Source organism: Lynx canadensis, chromosome B1, assembly GCF_007474595.2.
Source record: "Lynx canadensis isolate LIC74 chromosome B1, mLynCan4.pri.v2, whole genome shotgun sequence".
Classification (NCBI taxonomy): Eukaryota; Metazoa; Chordata; class Mammalia; order Carnivora; family Felidae; genus Lynx; species Lynx canadensis.
The window spans coordinates 109,244,893-109,266,715 of NC_044306.2; the positions used below are offsets into that span (position 1 = coordinate 109,244,893).

The 21,823-nt window shown below is 36.4% G+C and overlaps 1 protein-coding gene across 1 annotated transcript in view; it reads left to right on the top strand.

The window, feature by feature from the left end:
* The window catches only part of LOC115512302 (bifunctional heparan sulfate N-deacetylase/N-sulfotransferase 4-like), a 424,934-nt gene that overhangs the window by 377,818 nt on the left and 25,293 nt on the right, over positions 1-21,823 (top strand). The window contains 1 exon segment of the mRNA XM_032592912.1: positions 6,671-6,853. Within this exon segment, the coding sequence (XP_032448803.1) occupies positions 6,671-6,853 (183 nt within the window).

Below are 21,823 nucleotides of genomic sequence, written 5' to 3' on the forward strand. Positions count from 1 at the left end.
TCTTTCTGTATTTGTTATAATGATGTATATTTTCTGATGAACCTTGTATCTGACTACTCTGTAAATGATTTGCTTTTTAAAGGTACTATAAGATACAGAACTAATATATAGATACTTAGTGTCCACTTTATGTAAAAATTCATGCTCTAAGAAGGGATTTGAAATTCTAATTGAAGACACTATATTTGATATTCTGACTATGGATATTAGCATCCATCCATACCATTTACATGACATTCTGTTTGTCATACAAATAGGAAAAGCAATGGAAGCTACTCTGGTATTGGAAGTGTGAAAATATTTTAACTCAATTTAGAAGAGGGTGTTGCTTCATTTTATGAATAAAATTAGGCCTTTGTGTTTTTATTTTGTTCTTCTCTGTTATTTCGGATGTTAGTGACTTCATAAGATGCAAAGTAAAATGCTATACCAGACAATAAATTATATAATTTGCAACTAAACAGGAGGATAACCACTTGCCCACATTTATAGAATACTTTTCCATTGGTCACCATGACAGTACTTTGACCATATGTAAGGATTATGCGTAGAGTTCAATTATTTTTCTCCAATTCCTTATTATCAAGATTTATATATTACTATATTTAAAGCCTCCCTTTTTGTTGGACTAGAGTTATATCATTAAATGGATTTATTTCACAGGTAATGAGCTTCTCAAATTTTGGTGCCTGCATATTGCATCTAGCATTCAGAAAAACCGTTTTATGTTTCTAATGAATAGTTAGACTTTGAGAGTGCCTTCCAGTGTTTTTGTTTTTTGTTTTTTGGTTTTTTTTTTAGTTCTGTTTTACACCAGATAAAAGGAAGAAATTAGACTTGTTTCATGTTGGCTTTAAGGGAGTTAAGCATGTTGAGAGTTGAGGGAGGGACGTATGTAGAAGTGTCGAAGGCAACAGAGAGGCAGGCTTGATGACAGAAGCCAGGACACCCAGACCTCAGGGGCACCCTGGACAGCCTGCTGCAGTTGGCCTCAGACATTAGCACTTGATATCTTATTCTTAAACTCACTCATTGAACATGATGCCCTTGCTTGTCTTTGTGACATGAGGGATGAAACTCTGCTCGCCTGAATCGATGTATATCTCTGAGCAGCAATATTGTGAGGTACAGTGAGTTGTATCTATAAACATCTGCAGCACAACAAACATATAGCACAGTCATACCTTTTCTAGATGATGCCTTAGGGAGTACTGAGCAAGAGCATTCTTACTATATAAGTAAGGAAATAACAATCAAAATAAATAAATAAAAGGACAGGATAAGCAGAGGAACAGATACGGTCACGTAAAAAATAGTAGCAATATATTGCAAGTCTGTGAAAAATTAATTATTTGCTATTTCATACTGCATATTCTTTGACTTCTCTTATTTATGCTTCAAACCACATCTATTCTTAATTTATCTTATTCTCACTACACCCTCTGAATAGGTTTTGTTTTTTGAACAAGACACTTGTCCAGAAATACTAAATCTAAAATGTTCTGTCTGCACAATAGGTGGTTTAGCAAGTCAGATATGCAGTTAAACTGCGCTTGCAGAATTTTTCTTAAAGTGCAGTCAATTGACCATATACCAGCATTAATTTGTTTCTAACCTGTAAGGCAGGTAAACATGATGCCCCATGTTTGGGGCACATCACAACAGTGATTGCAACCATCCTGGCCAGGATGCCCCTTCTATTCCCAGCAAAGGAACATTTAAACGAAGAAACATTGGGGCACCTAGGTGGCTCAGTGGGTTAAGCATCCAACTTTGTCTCAGGTCATGATCTCACAGTTCATTAGTTCAAGCCCGCATTGGGCTCTGTGCTGACAGCTCGGAGCCTGGAACCTGCTTCAGATTCTGTGTGTCTCTCTCTCTCTCAAAAATAAAATAAATCAAAAAAAATTTTTTTTTTAATGCAGAAGCATGCCTCAGCTTAGAACCACACATCTCCAGATGTCGCTTCCCACTAAAGGCAGATTTTGCATTTGCTCCGCATTAAGTTTGATACTTCCATTTGGAAAACAAGGCTTGTTCTCCTAAGGAAATTCTAAATAAATGACTTAGAATTACACTGTGACAAAAATCTTTTAAAGGCATTGAGTTACTACCCTAATGAAATGATAATATACATTTGTCCATAATATAAAAATAATCTTTACAGTACTCTCCAAGTAGTATTTTTATTTAAAATTTTGTCATATTTTAGACACTTATAGGTGCTTTAAAGTTCCATCTTAAAATAATAATGCTAGAGGGCAGGTGGTATATTTCTAGGACATTATTACATTTTTTTAGGCATTCAGCCAGCAGCCTGGTTTTTCATAACAATTTCAGTCCTGAGAAACTATAATTATCCTGAAGCACACTACTTACACTGTTTTATTTCTTAATTACAGTAGTGATATGAGATAAATGCATACTTATTGGGATCAAATGTATATTATTTTGTGGTGATTATAAAGAATTTCTACATGACAACCATTGCAATTATATGGTCATCAACGACTGATACTACGTTATATTCTAGAAACTCTGTAATTAAGTTCTGCCAAGAGGACACTTCCTATTTGGGAGGGGAAACTTTAAGAGAGAGAAGTTGGCCAGTGCAAAAATCACTCACAGACATAGATACCCCAAGCCTGTTCTAATGATTCCACATGAATCTCAAGCAAGAATGTTGTACCAACTAACATTTGGGGGATTTAATATAAATTTGTATCTAAATTAGCTATGTGAAGAATCTTCTTGAAAATAGCCTTTCTCTTTTCTGACCTTTAGAGTACAAACCTTTGAATACACTCCACAGGGAAAAAATGGACTGGAAATATGATAGGAGTGATACTGCCTTCAAAGATAAATCTGCAGGCAGTCAGTAATATTCTTTCAAATACTATAATTCATCGTTTTGAAAGTTTTCTTATAAGATTCCAAAAATAATTTATCTTCTGGCATTCCAATTTAAAAGAAAAAAAGAAAAAAAAAACCTTTAAGTTAGCAAGATACTGCTTACATATATTTTCCACTTTTTGTACAGACAGACGTTTTTGTCTTTTGTTTTTAAAAAAGCAGAAGGAAATAAAAATGATGGATTTGAAACTATATATTAAAATATTTGAGTGAAGCTGTCAGGTATATCATGTATCAGATTTGGGAATCAAATGGCCTGGGTTTTAAATTCTGTTCTGCCATTGACTAGATGTGGGACTTGGACAAGTTACTTAACTATATACCCCAGTCTCTTCATCTGTGAAAAGAGACAATAACTGTACCTACCCCATAAGAATTATCTGTTAAAGGATTTAATCTTTTCAGATATGTAAAACGCTTAGATATGTGCCTTGCACGTAGTAAGCACCATATACTTTTTAGGTATTATTTTATATAACTTAGGGATATGAAGGAAATGAACCAAGCTCTCCCACTCTCCTCCCCACCTTCAACCATGGTAAGGAGTATCTCTAATAATTTTAATAAGATTTTTCTCACAGAATTAACTTCAGTATTCTAATGTAACACATAGAAAGGGAATGTTGTGTTGTTTATTTTTTTTCCAAAGTAAAAGGGCATTCAGTGAACCTGGTATCTTTAACTTGTAACTTACTCTGGCAGTACTTTGCCAGAGTATTGTTTGCTTGTTTGTTTTTTTAATTCTGGAACAAGTTAATGTCCTATTATTTTTAACACAAAAGGTATCCTCTTCAGACATTTAGAGCTATCCAGTGACAAATTAAGTCTTAGGCACGATGATTCTGCTGTATATAAACTCTATTGCATGGCTAACATTCTAACCAGGTTGCAAAGATATGATATTAGAACGGTTACTGCAAATCCACTTTTATTTTCAAAATAGTTTAAACAACCCAAGTAAGCACACCAAGAAACATTAACCCTTAAAAAAAGAATCAGTTAGCATCCATACAAAAATTAGCCATGCAACACTTGACTTGCTTTCTACATACTGCCTGTGGATATTATTTTTCTGATTCACTTAACATGTTATATTTGCTTTAATGTTACTATTTCTAACATTAAATTACTGTTGCTCTTCTAATTAAGTTAATAAAGTACTTAATTATTATATGTTAATTTCTCTGAAATATTAAAGATCTAAAAAATAAGTAATAAAAATGAATTCTTAAGATACTTATATGCAAATATTAGATTGAGGAGCAAGTACAAATATTATTTATGGTAGAAAATTATTAATTCCCTTTTCATGACTTACATTAGTAATCTCCACAATTTAGATCAAGAATATACAAATTCTCCTGCATTTATTTCTTTTTAATTTTTTTAAATATTTATTTATTTTTTAAGAGAGAGGGAGAGACAGAGTGCAAGTCGGGGGAGGGACAGAGAGAGGGAGACACAGAATCTGAAGCAGGCTTCAGGCTCTGAGCTGTCAGCATAGAGCCCAATACAGGCTCAAACCCACAAACCACAAGACCATGACCTAAGCCAAAGTCGATGGCTTAACTGACTGAGCCACCCAGGTGCCCCTCTCCTTCATTTAATATTTTTAAATTCCAGGGGTGCCTGGGTGGCTCAGTCGGTTGGGTGTCCGACTTCAGCTCAGGTAATGATCTCCTAGTTCATGAGTTTGAGCCCCACTGTGCTCTGTGCTGACGGCTCTGAGCATGGAACCTGCTTTTGATTCTGTGTCTCCCTCTCTCTCTGCCCTTCCCCCGCTCATGCTCTGTCTCTCTCCCTCTGTCAAAAATAAATAAACATTTAAAAAAATTAAAAAATTAAATATTTTTAAATTCCAACTGCAATCCCTGATGGATTGTACATCATATCTGTAATCATATTTGAAATTTTTGTTGCTGTGTCCAAGAGCAATCAATCTAGATTTTACTTTGTCCTCATCTTTGATCTACAAAAATACAATACCAAAATGCTATGGTGTTTTTAGAGTTAATATAGAGATAAGAAATATTACAAAAAGATAAGTATAGAAGAGTTTTTTGGCTAAAAGCAATCAGTTTCCATGCAAACACTAAGTTTCCTTTTTAATTAATTAATTAATTAATTAATTTATTTATTTATTTATTTGAGAGAGAGAGAGAGAGAACATGAGTGGGGTAGAGGTGCTGAGGAGGACAGAAAGAGAGAATCTTAAGCAGGCTCCACACTCAGCATAGAGCCTGATATGGGACTCCATCCCACGACCTGGGGATTATAACCTGAGCCAAATTCAAGAGTGGGATGCTCAACCAACAGAGCCACCCAGATGCCCCAACAATTACTTTATTGCAGTAGAAAGTCTTCATTAGAGTTTTGAGTCTACTTCCATTTCTATCTACATACATATCTAAACCAGTAAAGATCAGGAACAATTGTTTGATTTTAGAACTAGTCTAATTCTGGGTCTTTAGTGGCCTAGAAGTTACTATTATTGGGTTTAATGATGTTGATTCTATAATACGGAAAAAATGACATGGAAATTAATAGTATACTTTTAATGAACAGTGTGGGGGGAAAAACCCCAATTTCAATTTCTATTTTAAAAATGAGTTTAAGGGGCGCCTGGGTGGCGCAGTCGGTTAAGCGTCCGACTTCAGCCAGGTCACGATCTCGCGGTCCGTGAGTTCGAGCCCCGCGTCGGGCTCTGGGCTGATGGCTCAGAGCCTGGAGCCTGTTTCCGATTCTGTGTCTCCCTCTCTCTCTGCCCCTCCCCCGTTCATGCTCTGTCTCTCTCTGTCCCAAAAATAAATAAACGTTGAAAAAAAAAATTTAATAAAAAAAAAAAGAATGAGTTTAAGAGTGATTTTAAAACAGAAATCAGGGGCGCCTGGGTGGCTCAGTCGGTTAAGCATCCAGCTTCGGCTCAGGTCATGATCTCACGGTCCAGGCGTTCGAGCCCTGCATCAGGCTCTGTGCTGACAGCTCAGAGCCCGGAGCCTGTTTCAGATTCTGTGTCTCCTCTCTATGCCCCTCCCCAACTCATGTTCTGTCTCCCTCTGTCTCAAAAATAAATAAACATTAAAAAAATTTTTTTAATAAAAATAAAAAAATAAAATAGAAATCAAATATGTGGCTTTCTACTTGTATTAGTCTGTGCAAGTTGCCATAACAAGATGCCACAGACTGGATGGTTTAAATAATAGACATTTATTTTCTCACAGCTTTGGAGGTTAGAAGTCTATGATTGAGGTAGCAGCAAATTTAGTTTCTGGTAAGAACTCTCTTCCTGGTTTATAGACACAGCCTTCCGGATGTATACAGAGGGAGTTAGGGAGATGGGGAGAAGGAAGAGGATGGAGGGAAAGACAGAGGGAGGAAAAGAGAGAGAAAGGGGGAGAGAAGGAAGTGGAGTGAGGGGGGAAAGGAGGAAAGAGGGCGGGAGGACAGAGGTAGAGAGAGAGTGCAGTTATTTCTTCCTCTTATAAGGGCACAAGACCTATCAGACTAGGGCCCTGCCCTTATGACCTTGTTTAACTGTGATTACCTTCCTAAAGGCCTAATCTTTGAACCGTCCCTTGGAGATTATGGTTTCAACATATAAATTTGGGAGGAACACAATTCAGTTCATAACACCACCTAAAATGATCATTGTATTTCTCATGAAATTCCAAGGTTAGGTGAGGTACCGCTTGAAGATTCTATGCCATTTTTGAACGTAAGTATGTTTATTTTACCGTCATTTGTACTTGTCTTTCAGATCAGCATTTTCATGACCCATTTGTCGAATTATGGGAATGACCGCCTGGGGTTATATACCTTTGTGAACTTGGCCAACTTCGTGCAGAGCTGGACCACCCTGAAACTTCAAACTCTGCCCCCAGTGCAACTTGCACACAAGTACTTTGAGCTCTTCCCTGAGCAAAAAGACCCTCTCTGGCAGGTAAGGTGAAACATCCTCTCCTGCGGTGAAAGGAAAGAAACCAGGGCCTAATTTGACTTGGAACTCTGTTGGAGATATGAAAACTGACATTTAACACAAACTTCTTTTTTATTCATTAGTTTTGTTCTCTTCAGTAACTTTTTTTGTTTTATGCATTAAGTGTATTTTTTGTTTCTCTGTTGTTTGGCTTGTTGGTTTGGTTGGTTCGGAACTTTTGCTTTGAGGATGTTGTTTTATTGTTGGTGTCTCCTCGCTGCTAGTCATTTTCACTCTCATTTAGTGTGAGCACTAACTGGCAATAAAATGGTTAGGCACTGAGTATCTAGGGAGACAGAAGCCAGGAGCCATCATAATCTAAAACCCTATAACTAACCCCCCGATATGTATGTGTAAACACACATAGTAAAAATGAAAAAGAAAAAACACTTTTTACCTCATGCTTCTACAAATGCTGTCTTTAATAGGTTTTCACATTTCTCTTAAATCTAATTAATCTTTCACTAGGATCAGACCTATTGGTAAAAAAAAAAAAAAATCATCAGTTTTAGGATCGCTTTTACAAATAATTCAGCTTCACATGGGAGTCACTCACCCTCATTGTATGAAAGTGTAAAGTATCTGCTTGTTAGCAGTTATCTGGGAAAATGCTACCTCCCATTTTCTTGGTTCTTTATGCATTACATTATATTGACCCGCACAATCAATAAGCTGGCTGCAGAGAGCAGATCACATAGACCCCTGCTAAGCAGTTGGTAGAGAAATAGCATCATCGTTAATGAGAAATCACTGTGAACCAGACTTGTTACCATCCCCTTTTTCTCCCCAAGATTCTATGTTTCTTCTTATTCCATAATTCATGTTACATGCCTCTCTGTGTCTATTCAGTCAGGAAGTCGTCCAACACATGTTTATCGGGTATCTACTGTGTATAAGGCAAGGCTAGTTGCTCTAGCAAATGCAAAGAATGAAACACAGTATGTTCTCCCAAAGTCAGCAGGGTTTCCTTGCTATTCTTATTCACTAGCATATATTTGAAAACGTGCTTTACAACTGACTGCTAGAGTAATTCATACTTCAGTCTGATGATTTATTCAGGAACTCTTCACCATTTGTGTTTTTATTGAACTACACATTCTAATTCTTTTGCCCCTCTGATAAGTTGCTTGACCATCTTTATGTTTGGTGTATAAGTTAGATAGACAGATAAATAGATAAAGACATAATTATCATAGTGTATAGCATCATACCAAGTAGCTGCTGAATATCATAAAGGCCAAGCATTGCGTCCCATAAATGGCATTCTTCAAAAGTGCTCACGTACTTATAAAATTGGTAAATCATTGATAGTAAATCAATTCTTTTCTCACACATGTTTATTTATGAGATATCTATAATTCATGGTACAGTAACAATACAAAGTAACCAACTTAACAAAAGTTTTAAACAGCTAACATACAATAAATGAGTCTGTGGGGAATATGCTTAGGAATTCCTTGAGCTTGCACCCATGGGTTAACAAGGCATAAAGAATTAGAAAGCCATACGATGTACACACCCAAGTTTGGGTAAACAAGATTAGGTAAATAAGGTTAGGTAAAGGGATCAAAGGCCCCCAGTATAGGACAAAAGTATAGGAATAGGAAATCTCAGAATGAAAACATCCAAGATGAAGTAAACAAGATTAGATATTCAGGGCGGAAATGCCCCTGAGGTTAGTACAATAGCAGAAAGCTGCTCTCACAGGAAGGAAGGACCAAAATAGGTAAACAGGTAAACAGGGCTATAGACCACAGCAGGGTGAAGTTGCCCAGAGTGGAGCTAATTAGCAAAATAAAGGTGCCTTGTTGACCCTAAGGTAGTATGCTCTGTCTTTCTTGTCCCCTAGACCAGTTCAGATAAACAAAGGTGACACCTCATGCTTGCTATAAACAACCTCCCACCCAGCACATGAATTTTATTTTGTATTGACCCAAACCCCTAACACCACCTATCTTCAAAACCCCCTCTTCCCCATACCCATGAATTAATGTTCACAGTTTCATTGTCTCTTTGTGCACACCCATCACACTTGTAAGCCTTCTGATCCTAATAAAAATGGAGCAAGGACCCTTACTCAGGGCTCTTGCCTTCTCCCGGACATTAGCTTCTCTTGCATTCTCAATCCTGCATCCCACTCTTTTGCTGGACAAGAGAGAACTCCAGACCCAGAGTCTATGACATGAGTCAACAGCCCCAAGAGCCAAATTTTCTTTTCCTTTAGAGGAAGGAAAGTTTTCTTTAGATGAAGGATTTGTGTCTCTTAATATTGTGTGAGTTTTTTTTAATCAAGAATTGTATTTATTAATATCATTTCAATATCAGTGATGCTGTTCATTTTGTTAAGGAGTAAATATAATCAAAGATACACCAGCTCCAATATGATTTGGTCTACTCGATGATTCTAAATATTGATGAAATATCTGTTAAATATGAAATACTACCTCAGTTGATTGGTGGTATAAATGAAAATTAGACACAGAAAATAGAACCATTTCTTAGAGACCTATGTCATTTTGAAGACATGAGACCCTAAGTATACACAAAACATTTGAATGGGCTGACAATTTTGAATAACATCATAGAGGTAAATTACTAGATAGTTCTTAACAAATGATAGAATTAATCAGAAAAGGCTTCAGAGTTCACAAATTTTTTGTAATTACTGTTGTAATTTACATGTTTAGCAATTTTAATATGTTATCAAAATAGCTTATCATAAAAATACTTACTTTTAAAATTTTTTTAAAGTTTATTTTGAGAGAAACAGAGAGGCAGAGAGAGAGGAGAGAGAGAATCCCAAGAAGGCTCACACCATCAGCACAGAGCCCTGATGCAGGGCTCGATCCCATGAACTGTGAGATCATGACCTGAGCCAAAATAAAGAGTTGTCAAGAATCAGATGCTCAACTCATGCCAACTGAGCCACCCAGGCACCCGTCATAAAAGTATTTAAATAACATTGAAGAGTACATATTTACTAAAAGACTTCCATTTTATCAAGCAAATTATATTATATGTGGTTTCTTTTGACTGAAAAATAAAGTTGCATGCATTTCTCATTAACTAAAGTGCCATATTTTCTCAAATATGTTTAAGAAGGAAAACAAGGAGTAGAAAGCAGATGAGCAGTTAAGTTCAAAAAGGAATTATTCATGTATGTGAGATTTTGAGAACAGCTGACTTATTAAAGAAATCTGATCAGTTTGCATGTCATAAACCACGTCTATGAGACTACAAATGGTTAAGTAGAGATAAAGTGCATAATACTTTCTGAGTCCCTTTCCCTAGTGGTTATCTCTTCTCTCCATATTCATATTTATGATGACAAACAGAGCAGCTGTGAGCATTATCATCATGTTCTGTATACAATATGAATTTAGTTTTACAAAATACATATAAGCATAACCAGCACTAATTAAATGTTTTGTGGCCCACTCTTCACAACCCTACAGAGTTAAGATAGATTAGTATAATGTGTCTGTCATTGTTATACATTCTCAAAATTCAGGTACCCTTTTGTGTTTCTAAGCATGTCTTATTTAGTGTATTTCATTTTTAAAAAGTAAATCAACTGTTATTTTTCCCAAGATTTTTAGTTCACACTTTTTTGTTACTACAAATAAAAATAAAACATGAATAATGATAATCTTCACATCTATTTAATTTCTTTTGGTTCTTTATGTAAATTTTCATTTGCACCAACTGCCATATATGTGCAACGTTTTGTCACCTAATTAAAAAGTGCAATATGAATATCTATCAATGGACAGCATAGTAAGTACAACACAGAATGTGTCTGTGCTTCCTTCACTGGAAACTGATTCTTTCAAAGCTGTTAAATGTGAGAATATATGCTGAGGACACATATAGAACTCTGTCCCTAGAGTTTATCTTCCTCACGTTAGTCTCTAGTGTGTAAGATTCTTAAAAGGATTCTCACGGGTTCCTATTTATTCATGTCCCTTTTTGTTTTGGTAGAATAATCACTCTGAAGCAAGGAAGAATAGGATTTCCTTTTTTTTCCCTTTTAACTCTCATTATAAAAACCAAACCACAACATGGAGGCATTTAGAAGGTCAGATTCTTGCACATTCACTAATCGATGCTTTTAAGCTCTCAAGCTGTCAGGATAGCTCAGCCTCAATCTTCACGCAGTCACTCCAGACTCTCACTATCAACAAACATGCCAAGCGTGATGTGGATTCCTGCTTGCCCGTGTGGCCAAGGGAATGCTCAAAGAGCTTTCTCTCTCTCCATGCCAGTAGCTCCAGGATTAAAAAAGTAGAAAGTAAATCACAAGGTGCTAACCTTAAGAGTTAGCACCTTTGTTGATTCTAGCTGTGAAATCCTCCAACTCCAGCTTAGAAATGATGAGATTTGAACAACTGTGACATAAACAAATCACAAGGTCTAGCGACATACACACTGTAGATTCTATTATTATGTGTCTGTTGAAGGAATAAATGAATTCTGACACAAAGAATTATAGATTGTAAGCACAGAATAAGAAGTTAGGGATGTACAGCCCAACCTATTCATTTTAGAGAAGAAATGGGTGACACCTAGTGAGATGAAATATCTTGTTCTGAGTCACTTGGATTATTAGGGACAGGTCAGGAGTAAAGCTCAGGTTTTCTTATTCCTACTGCAGTGTAGTTCCAATCACAGCAAAATGGTAGTTTTACATTTAAAAGAATAAATCTACTTCTGTCATCGACTCCCTCTGTAGGATGGAATTTCAGGTATGCCTTGTTACTTTAGAAGAATCTGGTGGTGTATTCGGTGTGAATTTATTGGACCTATACTTTTTTAAAAACTTTTTTTTAATGTTTATTCATTTTTGAGAGAGAGAGACAGAGCATGAGCTGGGGAGAGGCCTAGAGAGAGAGAGAGAGGGAGACACAGAATCTGAAGCAGACTTCAGGTTCTGAGCTGTCAGCACAGAGTCCGACACAGGTCTTGAATTCATGAACCATGAGACCATGACATGAGCCGAAGTCAGACACTTAACCAACTGAGCCACCCAGGTGCCCCTTGACCTATACTTTTGAAGTACCTACATAATAGAAAGGTCTTTGCTTTCATAGAACTTACAAACCATAAGAGCTCCTGGTTATGTGAACAAAATGACATTAAAATTTGTTTTCATATTAATTCCTCTCTTTTCCACTTTATACCTTGTTTATGACTCTATTACTGCACTTACCATATGGTATTGCAGACACTTACGTCTGTCATATGCCAGCTCATGGAAACCTGAAGGAGTTGAGACTGTTTATTCATGTTTGTAACCTAGAACCGAGCATGGTACCATAACCACTGTCATTAAAATCTCATGAATGGGGGGCGCCTGGGTGGCGCAGTCGGTTAAGCGTCCGACTTCAGCCAGGTCACGATCTCGCGGTCCGTGAGTTCGAGCCCCGCATCAGGCTTTGGGCTGATGGCTCAGAGCCTGGAGCCTGTTTCCGATTCTGTGTCTCCATCTCTCTCTGCCCCTCCCCCGCTCATGCTCTGTCTCTCTCTGTCCCCAAAAAAATAAATAAACGTTCAAAAAAAAAAATTTAAAAAATCTCATGAATGAATAAGCAAAGGCAGAGGTGTGTGCATGTGCACAAAGAACAATAAAATAAACATTTGTTTCTTAGAGAACAGTAGGAATCCAATAAGAAATAACCTTGGGAAGCACATACAAGTCAGTTGGGAAACCTTTGAAGGCTATCAGAGTAATCTGAGTCTCACAGGCAACAAGGAGCAATTCTCTGCAGGTTCTGAAGATGAAAGTAAAGTAATTAAAAAAAAAAAATTGGACAATAAAGATTATACCAGAAGTTTTTTTCCAGGACAGGTAAGAACAGGGAGGAACTGAAGTTGAGACAATAATGTAGCCATGAAAAAGGGAAACTTCTTGGTGTTGAAAAGAGTGAGACCTTTCATGAAATGGTAGAAATTGTTTGTGGGTGAGACACTGAGGTTAAAGGAAAACTTACCTGCAACATCTGGGGAAATAAGAACTCTATAATTTCATGTTTTTCATTTGTAATTATTCATCTTTTAGCCTTTCCCGTGAAATAGCCAGAATAATTTTTCATCACTTCATAGATGGCACGCATAATAGAGGCACAGACATCATCATCTTATTTTTCTGTATTTTTTCCTAATCACACTTTGAATGTATGTATTTGTTACACTTATTTTCCTAACTCAGACTAGTATTTAAACCTCTCAGGAGTGTTTCCCAAATATGTTGGAAATTCCTCATGAGTTTAATTTTTAACTTACAATGAAGCACTTCCCTAATTGGTTATACAAGGCTGTCAGACATTCTGACATCCAGAAATGGTAACATAAGTCATGGACTTTCCTTTTCCTGTCAATTAGTTGCAAACATGATCTTGTCAAGTGTCAAATTCCCCACACAAATAACTTACTGAGGTTTGGTAATAGAAAAAGTACTTGAAGATAGTGCCATAAAATAAATAAAATAAAAAGTTATAACACTTTCATCCTTTCTGAATCAAAATCATCATAAAACATAGATTTTCAGCACATAATCCAAGTATAACAACAATGAAGCCCTGAATTTTTGTGTGTGTGCCCTAAAGATATGCCTGATAACTTAAGACGCATACTGTGAGTGAATATGCTATATTATACCAACCTATTAATAGGAGTTTAAAAATAGTTTTTTAGGGGCGCCTGGGTGGCTTGGTCGGTTAAGCGTCCGACTTCGGCTCAGGTCATGATCTCACGGTCCATGAGTTCGAGCCCCGTGTCGGGCTCTGTGCTGACAGCTCAGAGCCTGGAGCCTGTTTCAGATTCTGTGCCTCCCTCTCTCTCTGCTCCTCCCCTGTTCATGCTCTGTCTCTCTCTGTCTCAAAAATAAATAAACGTTAAAAAAAAAATTTAAAAAAAAAAAACACAACCAGACCAAAGAATAAATAAATAAATAAATAAATAAATAAATAAATAAATAAAAATAGTTTTTTATTGAGTTGGCTATCTAGATTCTCTAACAAGATATTCATAAAACCATAAACAATAATATAAGATACTGTATGTAGGAATGTGCATCCGTTTAAATATACTCAGAGCTTCAGAGTAAACCTATCATCTCCTGGGGTCAATTTTACTATGAAAATATTTCGTGGTAAATGCCAACAGTATCAATTTATTTAAATAAACATGGATATAATATGGTGATGAGTGCATAGATGTTTAGGGTAAATCAGAGGTTCTTTAAGCTTAAAACAGCTCTGATGGCGCTGTTACCCCAGACCCACACAGAACCAAAAGCCCTTTTCCACCCACTCCCACTCTCAGAAGTGGGCATTTATTCTCCTCTATATTCAGACTACTTTGGGAGGAAAGCTGGAGTAAGAGTCAGACCATTAAGTGCTAGGGGAGTTCTGTGGAGAGAGCATTCATTATAAATCAGTGCACTCAGAAAAGAAAGGCTTTTCCAAGGAATTGATGGACTAACTGCATTTTACATAGTATGCAGGTAGAATCAAGCTTTGTGAAGATGGTGTGTGTCTTAGAGTTTCTCCATAAGGATTTGCTGATTGAAGCACTGAGAATAAACATCCACAACCTATTAAAATTACTCATCAGTGTATGTGGGTTGCATTAGGCTTAAATGACATCAAGAGACAAAAAAATTGGAAGTCACCAGCCTGTATAAAACAGATTGGAAAAGGATTTTGTTTAAAGACATGTACATGGAGAAACTCAATAAACAGAAGAACTTTTAAAACAACACAACCAAGTAGGGAGGAAGAAGAAGAATTAAAAAAAAAAAACCCACAAATACACCTTGCATAGCATTCTCCTTTAAACAGTGAGGTCAGAACAGCAGAAGGCAAGCAGAAAGGAAATGAAGAGAAAACCAATAATCTCTGAAACGTTTGTAATTAACAAAATAATCTTGCCATGAGCACTGGGCGTTTTTAAGGCTTTAGCTATTAAAGTCTAGATATGTCCCAGTTATCTGGAATAGGCACATGACTTGAGAGTGGATAATCAATCTCACTGATAATTCCACAGTGTCCTTGTCAGTGAAGGATGTGGAGAAGCAATGAGCAAAGCAGATTTTTAGTAAAGGCAATGTTATTCCAACTACATCTAATGAGAACAGAAGTTATTTTCATGTATTCTATAAAACTATGAACTTCAGGGTAAGGTAAGCAGTGTGATTTTTTAAAAATACATGTTTTTAGCTTGATTATGAATTTGAAATTCTTACTCAATTGGAGAGGAAAAAGCTGGGTGCTAATACCGTTCTCAGTAACACAATTTCATCAGAATTTACTCCCCTTTCTAAGTCTGGCCTATCACCTCAGGGAATCTTCTCTCTACCTCTCTTATATCTTCTTAAAAGTAAATCTGCCTCACCTCATCATGTATTCCATGTGCAAAACCACCTGCATCCTCTCTACCTGTGTGAGAGCTGAGTTACATGCATTTTTACTAGACTGGCACTGTAACCATGAGCTGCCTAAAGCAATTTTAACTGAATTTTTTTTTTAAGTTTCAATATATCTATAGTTCTAGATACTTAAAAGAGTAAATTACTGTTTATGGCAGTTTCAGATATGCAGAGAACAATCAGGTTAGAGAAGGAAAAGGGATATAATTGCTTTGCAATTTTCTGACTTTTGAAATTAAAATAATAGCAATGGAACAAAGTATGAAAGTACAAGGAAAGGCTTTGCTTTTTCTTGGGAAGACCCTTTCACCTTCATAATCACTCCTACAAACTCTCTCTGTCTCCCTCTTTCTTTATGTTTCTCTCTTACACACACACATACACACACACACGCACACACACACACACTATTTAACTTCAGAGACAACACCAGCTTTGGATTCCAGATTTGAAACTAACTTGCTGTGTGACCTTCAGCAAGACCTAAATAAAACACCTTGCATCTCAGGCTCCTCAGGTGTAAAGAAGGGATAATGATATCTGTCTTGCCAGGTTGCTTTGAGGATTAGAAATAATCTATGTCAAGCAAGTGCCTGGAATATAGAAGGTGATCAATAAAGGTTAGATATTATGTTAGCTGTTATTCAAATATTCAGGCAATAGAAGAAAAATCAGAGTAGGAAAAATCTAAACAAACATTTTCAGAATATAAAATAGGAAATGCAAACATCCTGTTTACAGACTTGTGATTAACAGACACAAGGGGAAACATGCAGGAAAAGAGGTGAAAGAAGAAATAATGGACATCTGGAAAGTCTGAAAATAGCATAACATACAAGGGATGCAGTTATAAAAACAGGCAATCTGCCTAGATTGAGGTGTACAAATGCCACCAACTGTAAAATACGTATAGGAAAAACAGGAGTAGTGTCAATTGAATTGTTAGTCATAAAAGCACTTGGAGCAGAAAGCACTGTAACAGCATCCAGGAATTTTATTTGATAGTTTATTTTTGTTGGTATAATTTCTTGGGAAAGTACAACTAGAAATAATTAGTGTCTTTGTCTACTAAAACAAGCATGTTTATTCATGTTCTGTGTGACAAAGAAAACTCTTTTCAAGTGTTATTTTGAATTTGCCCACTTCACAGGTTTTGCATGCAAAAATTTGAATGGCAGAGACAAGGTGTACTGCAATAAAGAAAATAAGTGGCCTAGTTGAACATAGGGAACCAGAAGATCCCACAAAGGCACTTCCAGCAGTGGCGCTGAATGATTGATCAGTTTGCTTGTCTACTTTTGCTAAGAATATGGAAACCATTTGAGCAGATGAATTAAACACCCAATCTGAGATTTGTTCTTCGTTGAGATGTGTGTGGGGAAACTTGATAAGTGTAGGTCATGAGAACTGCTTTCCTATTGTTTAACATATAAAATAGAGTTGAGAAATAAATTCTTTACAAACAAAGTAGTTAATATGAGGAAAACGTTCAAGGTATAAAGCTTTGGCTTAAGGAAATAGCAAACACTAGCTTCTGGAGCACTATGAAAGACATCACTGGAGATTGCAGATGCTTTTTGGTCATAGTTTTGGAAGTAAAATGTCTACACAGTTCATATTACATTAGTTTTCAAACGTAGCAAAATCTGTCTATGCCTATTACTATAGATTTACTGTGCCTGTCTTAAGTCGGTTACTCATTCAGTCCATTTTTATCAAACACTTTTTATGTATTAGATTGTAGCAGTCAAGAAGACAAACATGGGTTTTTGCTTCAGAGAACTCACATTCTAGTTGAGATAGAATTACAAATATAAATGCATAATATATATGTAATTTAAAATTACTATAAACAAATACTTGAATGGAATAATTTCAGGTACAGTGAAAGAAATGTGACCAGAAGCTACCATAGAGAGACAGGATTGGGAGGAGGTGCTTTGGCTATGGTCATCAGGGAAGGCCTCTTACATGGGGTCATATTTTAGTTGTGACCTGAGTGATGGCAAGTGCTAAAACAATAAATTGGATGAGTTGTAGGAGCCAGACAGAAAGCATATTCAAAAATAAATTGTGTTGGGATTATATAAGGGTCTTTGGGTCTCACAGAGCAATCTATATTCTCAAGTTTTCCTGAAGAAACTCCCAAGCTATTTCCCTATCAAGTAAGTCGTACATCTCAGAAACCTAGTCATCGAACCATGAATTTGTGCTGAGAAGAGACAACCACCTTAGGTGCTAGGGTTCAGACAGTAGACCAGGAAGTCTGCTTTAAGGAAGGATATCTATACTAAACCAGTCTATCGGCAATAGTAATTTCTTTCTGCTGCTTCAACTGACTGACTCATCTAAACAAAGGTAGGGGGGGAAGCTAACATTGGATCACATAATAATCACTCTCTCTTATACAGAACAATTTGCTCATTTAAATATATTAGCTCCTTTAACACTCTCACTAACCATGTGAAGTAGATACCATCAATCATTATTTTTTGGATAAGGAAACTGAGACTCAGAGAATTTAGGAAAATTCCATAAGACACAGGCAGTCTTCCTCCTGAGCTCACACTCTTTTAACAACTGGGCTATACCACCCCTCTAAAATAAGGAAGTTTTATGGGACATATTAGCTGACACTAGAATAATTGGTGAAATTTTTACTATGGATTGGTTTAAAAAAAAAGAGCATTGCACAGAAAAATAAATTGTTCAAATAAGCTTGGAAGAATCAGGTACAGACATGAGTATATCTATAATAGTGAATACAGTATAACTGAAACATTAGGTCGGTTTTGGCAGTTTTTAGATTGAACTGTAGTTGACACAATGTTACACAAGGTCTACAACATACTGATTCCAGAAGTCTATACATTATGCTAAGGTCACCACAAGTGCAGCCACTGTCCTCACACAACACTGTGACAATACCATTGACTATATTCTCTATGATGTACCTTTTATTCCCGTGACTCTGTACTAGAAGTCTGTACTTCTCACCACCTTTCACACATTTTTCCCATTGCCCCAGCCCTCTGCCCTCTGGTAACCTTTGGTTCATTCTCTATTTATGGGTCTGTTTCTGCATTTTTGTTTGTTCATTTTATTTTTTAGATTCCATATATAAGCAAAATCATATGGCATTTGTCTTCCTCTGTCTGACTTACTTCACTTAGCAAAATACCCTCTAGGTCCATCCGTGTAGTCACAAATGTCAAGATCTCGTTCTCTTTTATGTTTTGGTAATGCTCTGTTGTATGTATATGCCACATATTCTCTATTTATTCAATTATAGATGGACATTTAGGTTACTTCCATATCTTGACTACTGTAAATAATGCTGCAGTAAACATATAGAGGTGCATATATCTTTTTGAATTAGTGTTTTTATTTTCTTTGGGTAAATACCCAGTAGAGTTCTTGGATCATATGGTATTTCTATTCTTACTTTTTTGAGGTATCTCCGTATTGTTTTCCATGGTGGCTGTACCAGTTTACATCCCTGCCAACAGTGCAAGAGGGTTCCCTTTTCTCCACATCCTCACCAATACTTGTTGTTTCTTGTCTTTGATTCCAGCCATTCTGGCAGGTGTAAGGTGATACCTCATTGTGGTTTGATTTGCATTTCATTGATGATTAGTGATGTTGAGCATCTTTTCATGTGTCTGTTGGCCACCTGCATGTCTTTTTTAGAAAACTGTCTGTTCAGGCCCTTTGCCCATCTTTTAATTGGATTTATTTCAGTGTTGAGTTGTAAAAGTTTTTATATATTTTGGTTATTAACCCATTGTCTGATATATCATTTGCATATATCTTCTCCCTTTTTTATTTTGTTGGTGGTTTCCTTTGCTATAGAAAGGATTTTATTTTGGTGTCCCAATAATTTATTTTTGCTTTTGTTTCCCTTGCCTGAGGAGATATATCTAGAAAAATGTTACTAAGGCCTATTTAAAAGATATTACTGCCTGTTTGCTTGTTTTATTCTAGGAATTTTATGGTTTCAGGGCTCACACTTAGGTTCTTTATTCATTTTGAGTTTATTTTTGTGTATGGTGTTGGTGATTGTTAATTCAGAGCAGTGCTACTCAAAGTGTGGTCCATGAAAGGGCTTGAATTGCTTTTTGCTGATTTGCTATGAGACAAGAACGTTGTGAAACTTATAAACCAACTATATCACTGAACACGCTGGCTGCTTCAGCTGGAATTTTGTTTTTGCTTGTAGCAGGATGTTCTTATTACAGTAAGCAGTTCAATAATTCACATTCTGACTCAAGTTCCTTATCTTCTCATAGACAAGTGCTTTGAAACACATTGAGTTAGAGTATAGGCAATGTTGCTATAATGATTACATTTCAAACAATAAATTGACTAAATAAAACAGATATATATATCTCACTCATACAACTGTCTAAAAATGGACAGGACATTTAAGAGCATTAGATAGCTCTATTCCACATAGAGGGTCATCCGGGGCCCCAGGTTGGCAACTGTTCAATGTCTCTGAGTCCAAGGCACATGTTGCAATTGTAACCATTTTACAGCTGACAGTCATTAGGAAAGGGAAAATCCAAGGAGAGTGGTTTTACCCTTTAGAAGATACTTTACATCATTTTGGCATACTTTCCTTTGGACTGAAATAATTCAGATGAAGAAAACTTGATTCAAAAGAGATTGTGAAATATAGTCTCTGGCTGAAACCTATAGACTATGCAAAATAAAGGAATGTTCCATAACTGAAAGAATAAAAGGAAACCAAATAGTCTACTCTTCTCTGCCATAGTGAAAATTATGGTTATGGAATTAAACTGAAGCTAGACTATTAAGGATTTGAGATTGAATACTAGTTGAATAAAAAGATGACATAAATTAAAGACACTGGTAAAAATAAAATAAAATTTAAGTTATTGTGCAAAATGAGTAAAAAAATGTGAAGTTTATTGGCTTGTAATTAACTCATTTCATCACCGTTTCTACAGATGAATTCATACAAAAACCCACAAAGTGTACCCTAACTTTTTCCAAGGCGAATTCTCACAAAGTACAGTTGTCTTTATATATTATTTGTCTTTTTACTTTGCACTGCATTCATGTTACAATAGAAGCTGGGGATGGAAAGTTAATTGGAATAAAATCTGAGATACGAAATTTGGCTTCAAATGATTTATTGAAGAGATACTCTCAGAAAAAAGTCTCTTTAACAAATGGTGCTGGGAAAACTGGACAGCAACATGCAGAAGAATGAAACTAGACCACTTTCTTACACCATTCACAAAAACAAACTCAAAATGGATAAAGGACCTGAATGTGAGACAAGAAACCATCAAAACCCTAGAGGAGAAAGCAGGAAAAAACTTCTCTGACCTCAGTCGCATCAATTTCTTACTTGACACATCCCCAAAGGCAAGGGAATTAAAAGCAAAAATGAACTATTGGGACCTCATCAAGATAAAAAGCTTCTGCACTGTAAAGGAAACAATCAACAAAACTAAAAGGCAATTTACCGAATGGGAAAAGATATTTGCAAATGACATATCAGACAAAGGGCTAGTATCCAAAATCTATAAAGAACTCACCAAACTCCACACCCAAAAAACAAATAATCCAGTGAAGAAATGGGCAGAAAACATGAATAGACACTTCTTTAAAGAAGACATCCAGGTGGCCAACAGGCACATGAAAAGATGCTCAACATCACTCCTCCTCAGAGAAATACAAATCAAAACCACACTGAGATATATCACCTCATGACAGTCAGAGTGGCTAAAATGAACAAATCAGGAGACTATAGATGCTGGAGAAGACGTGGAGAAATGGGAACCCTCTTGCACTGTTGGTGGGAATGCAAACTGGTGCAGCCACTCTGGAAAACAGTGTGGAGGTTCCTCAAAAAATTAAAAATAGACCTACCTTATGACCCAGCAATAGCACTGCTAGGAATTTACCCAAGGGATACAGGAGTGCTGATGCATAGGGGTACTTGTACCCCAATGTTGATAGCAGCACTTTCAAAAATATCCAAATTATGGAAAGAGCCTAAATGTCCATCAACTGATGAATGGATAAGGAAATTGTGGTTTATATACACAATGGAATACTACTTGGCAATGAGAAAGAATGAAATATGGCCTTTTGTAGCAATATGGATGGGCCTGGAGAGTGTTATGCTAAGTGAAATAAGTCATACAGAGAAAGACAGATACCATATGTTTTCACTCTTATGTGGATCCTGAGAAACTTAACAGAAGACCATGGAGGAGGGGGAGGGGAAAAAACTTAGACAGGGAGGGAGGCAAACCATAAGAGACTCTTAAAAACTGAGAACAATCTGAGGGTTGATGGGGGGTGGGAGGGAGGAGAGGATGGGTTATGGGTATTGAGGAGGGCACCTGTTGGGATGAGCACTGGGTGTTGTATGGAAACCAATTTGACAATAAATTTCATATTAAAAAAAGAGAAAAACCTATAAGGGAAAAAGTAAAACAGGAAAGAGAAGAGGATACAGCCTATGT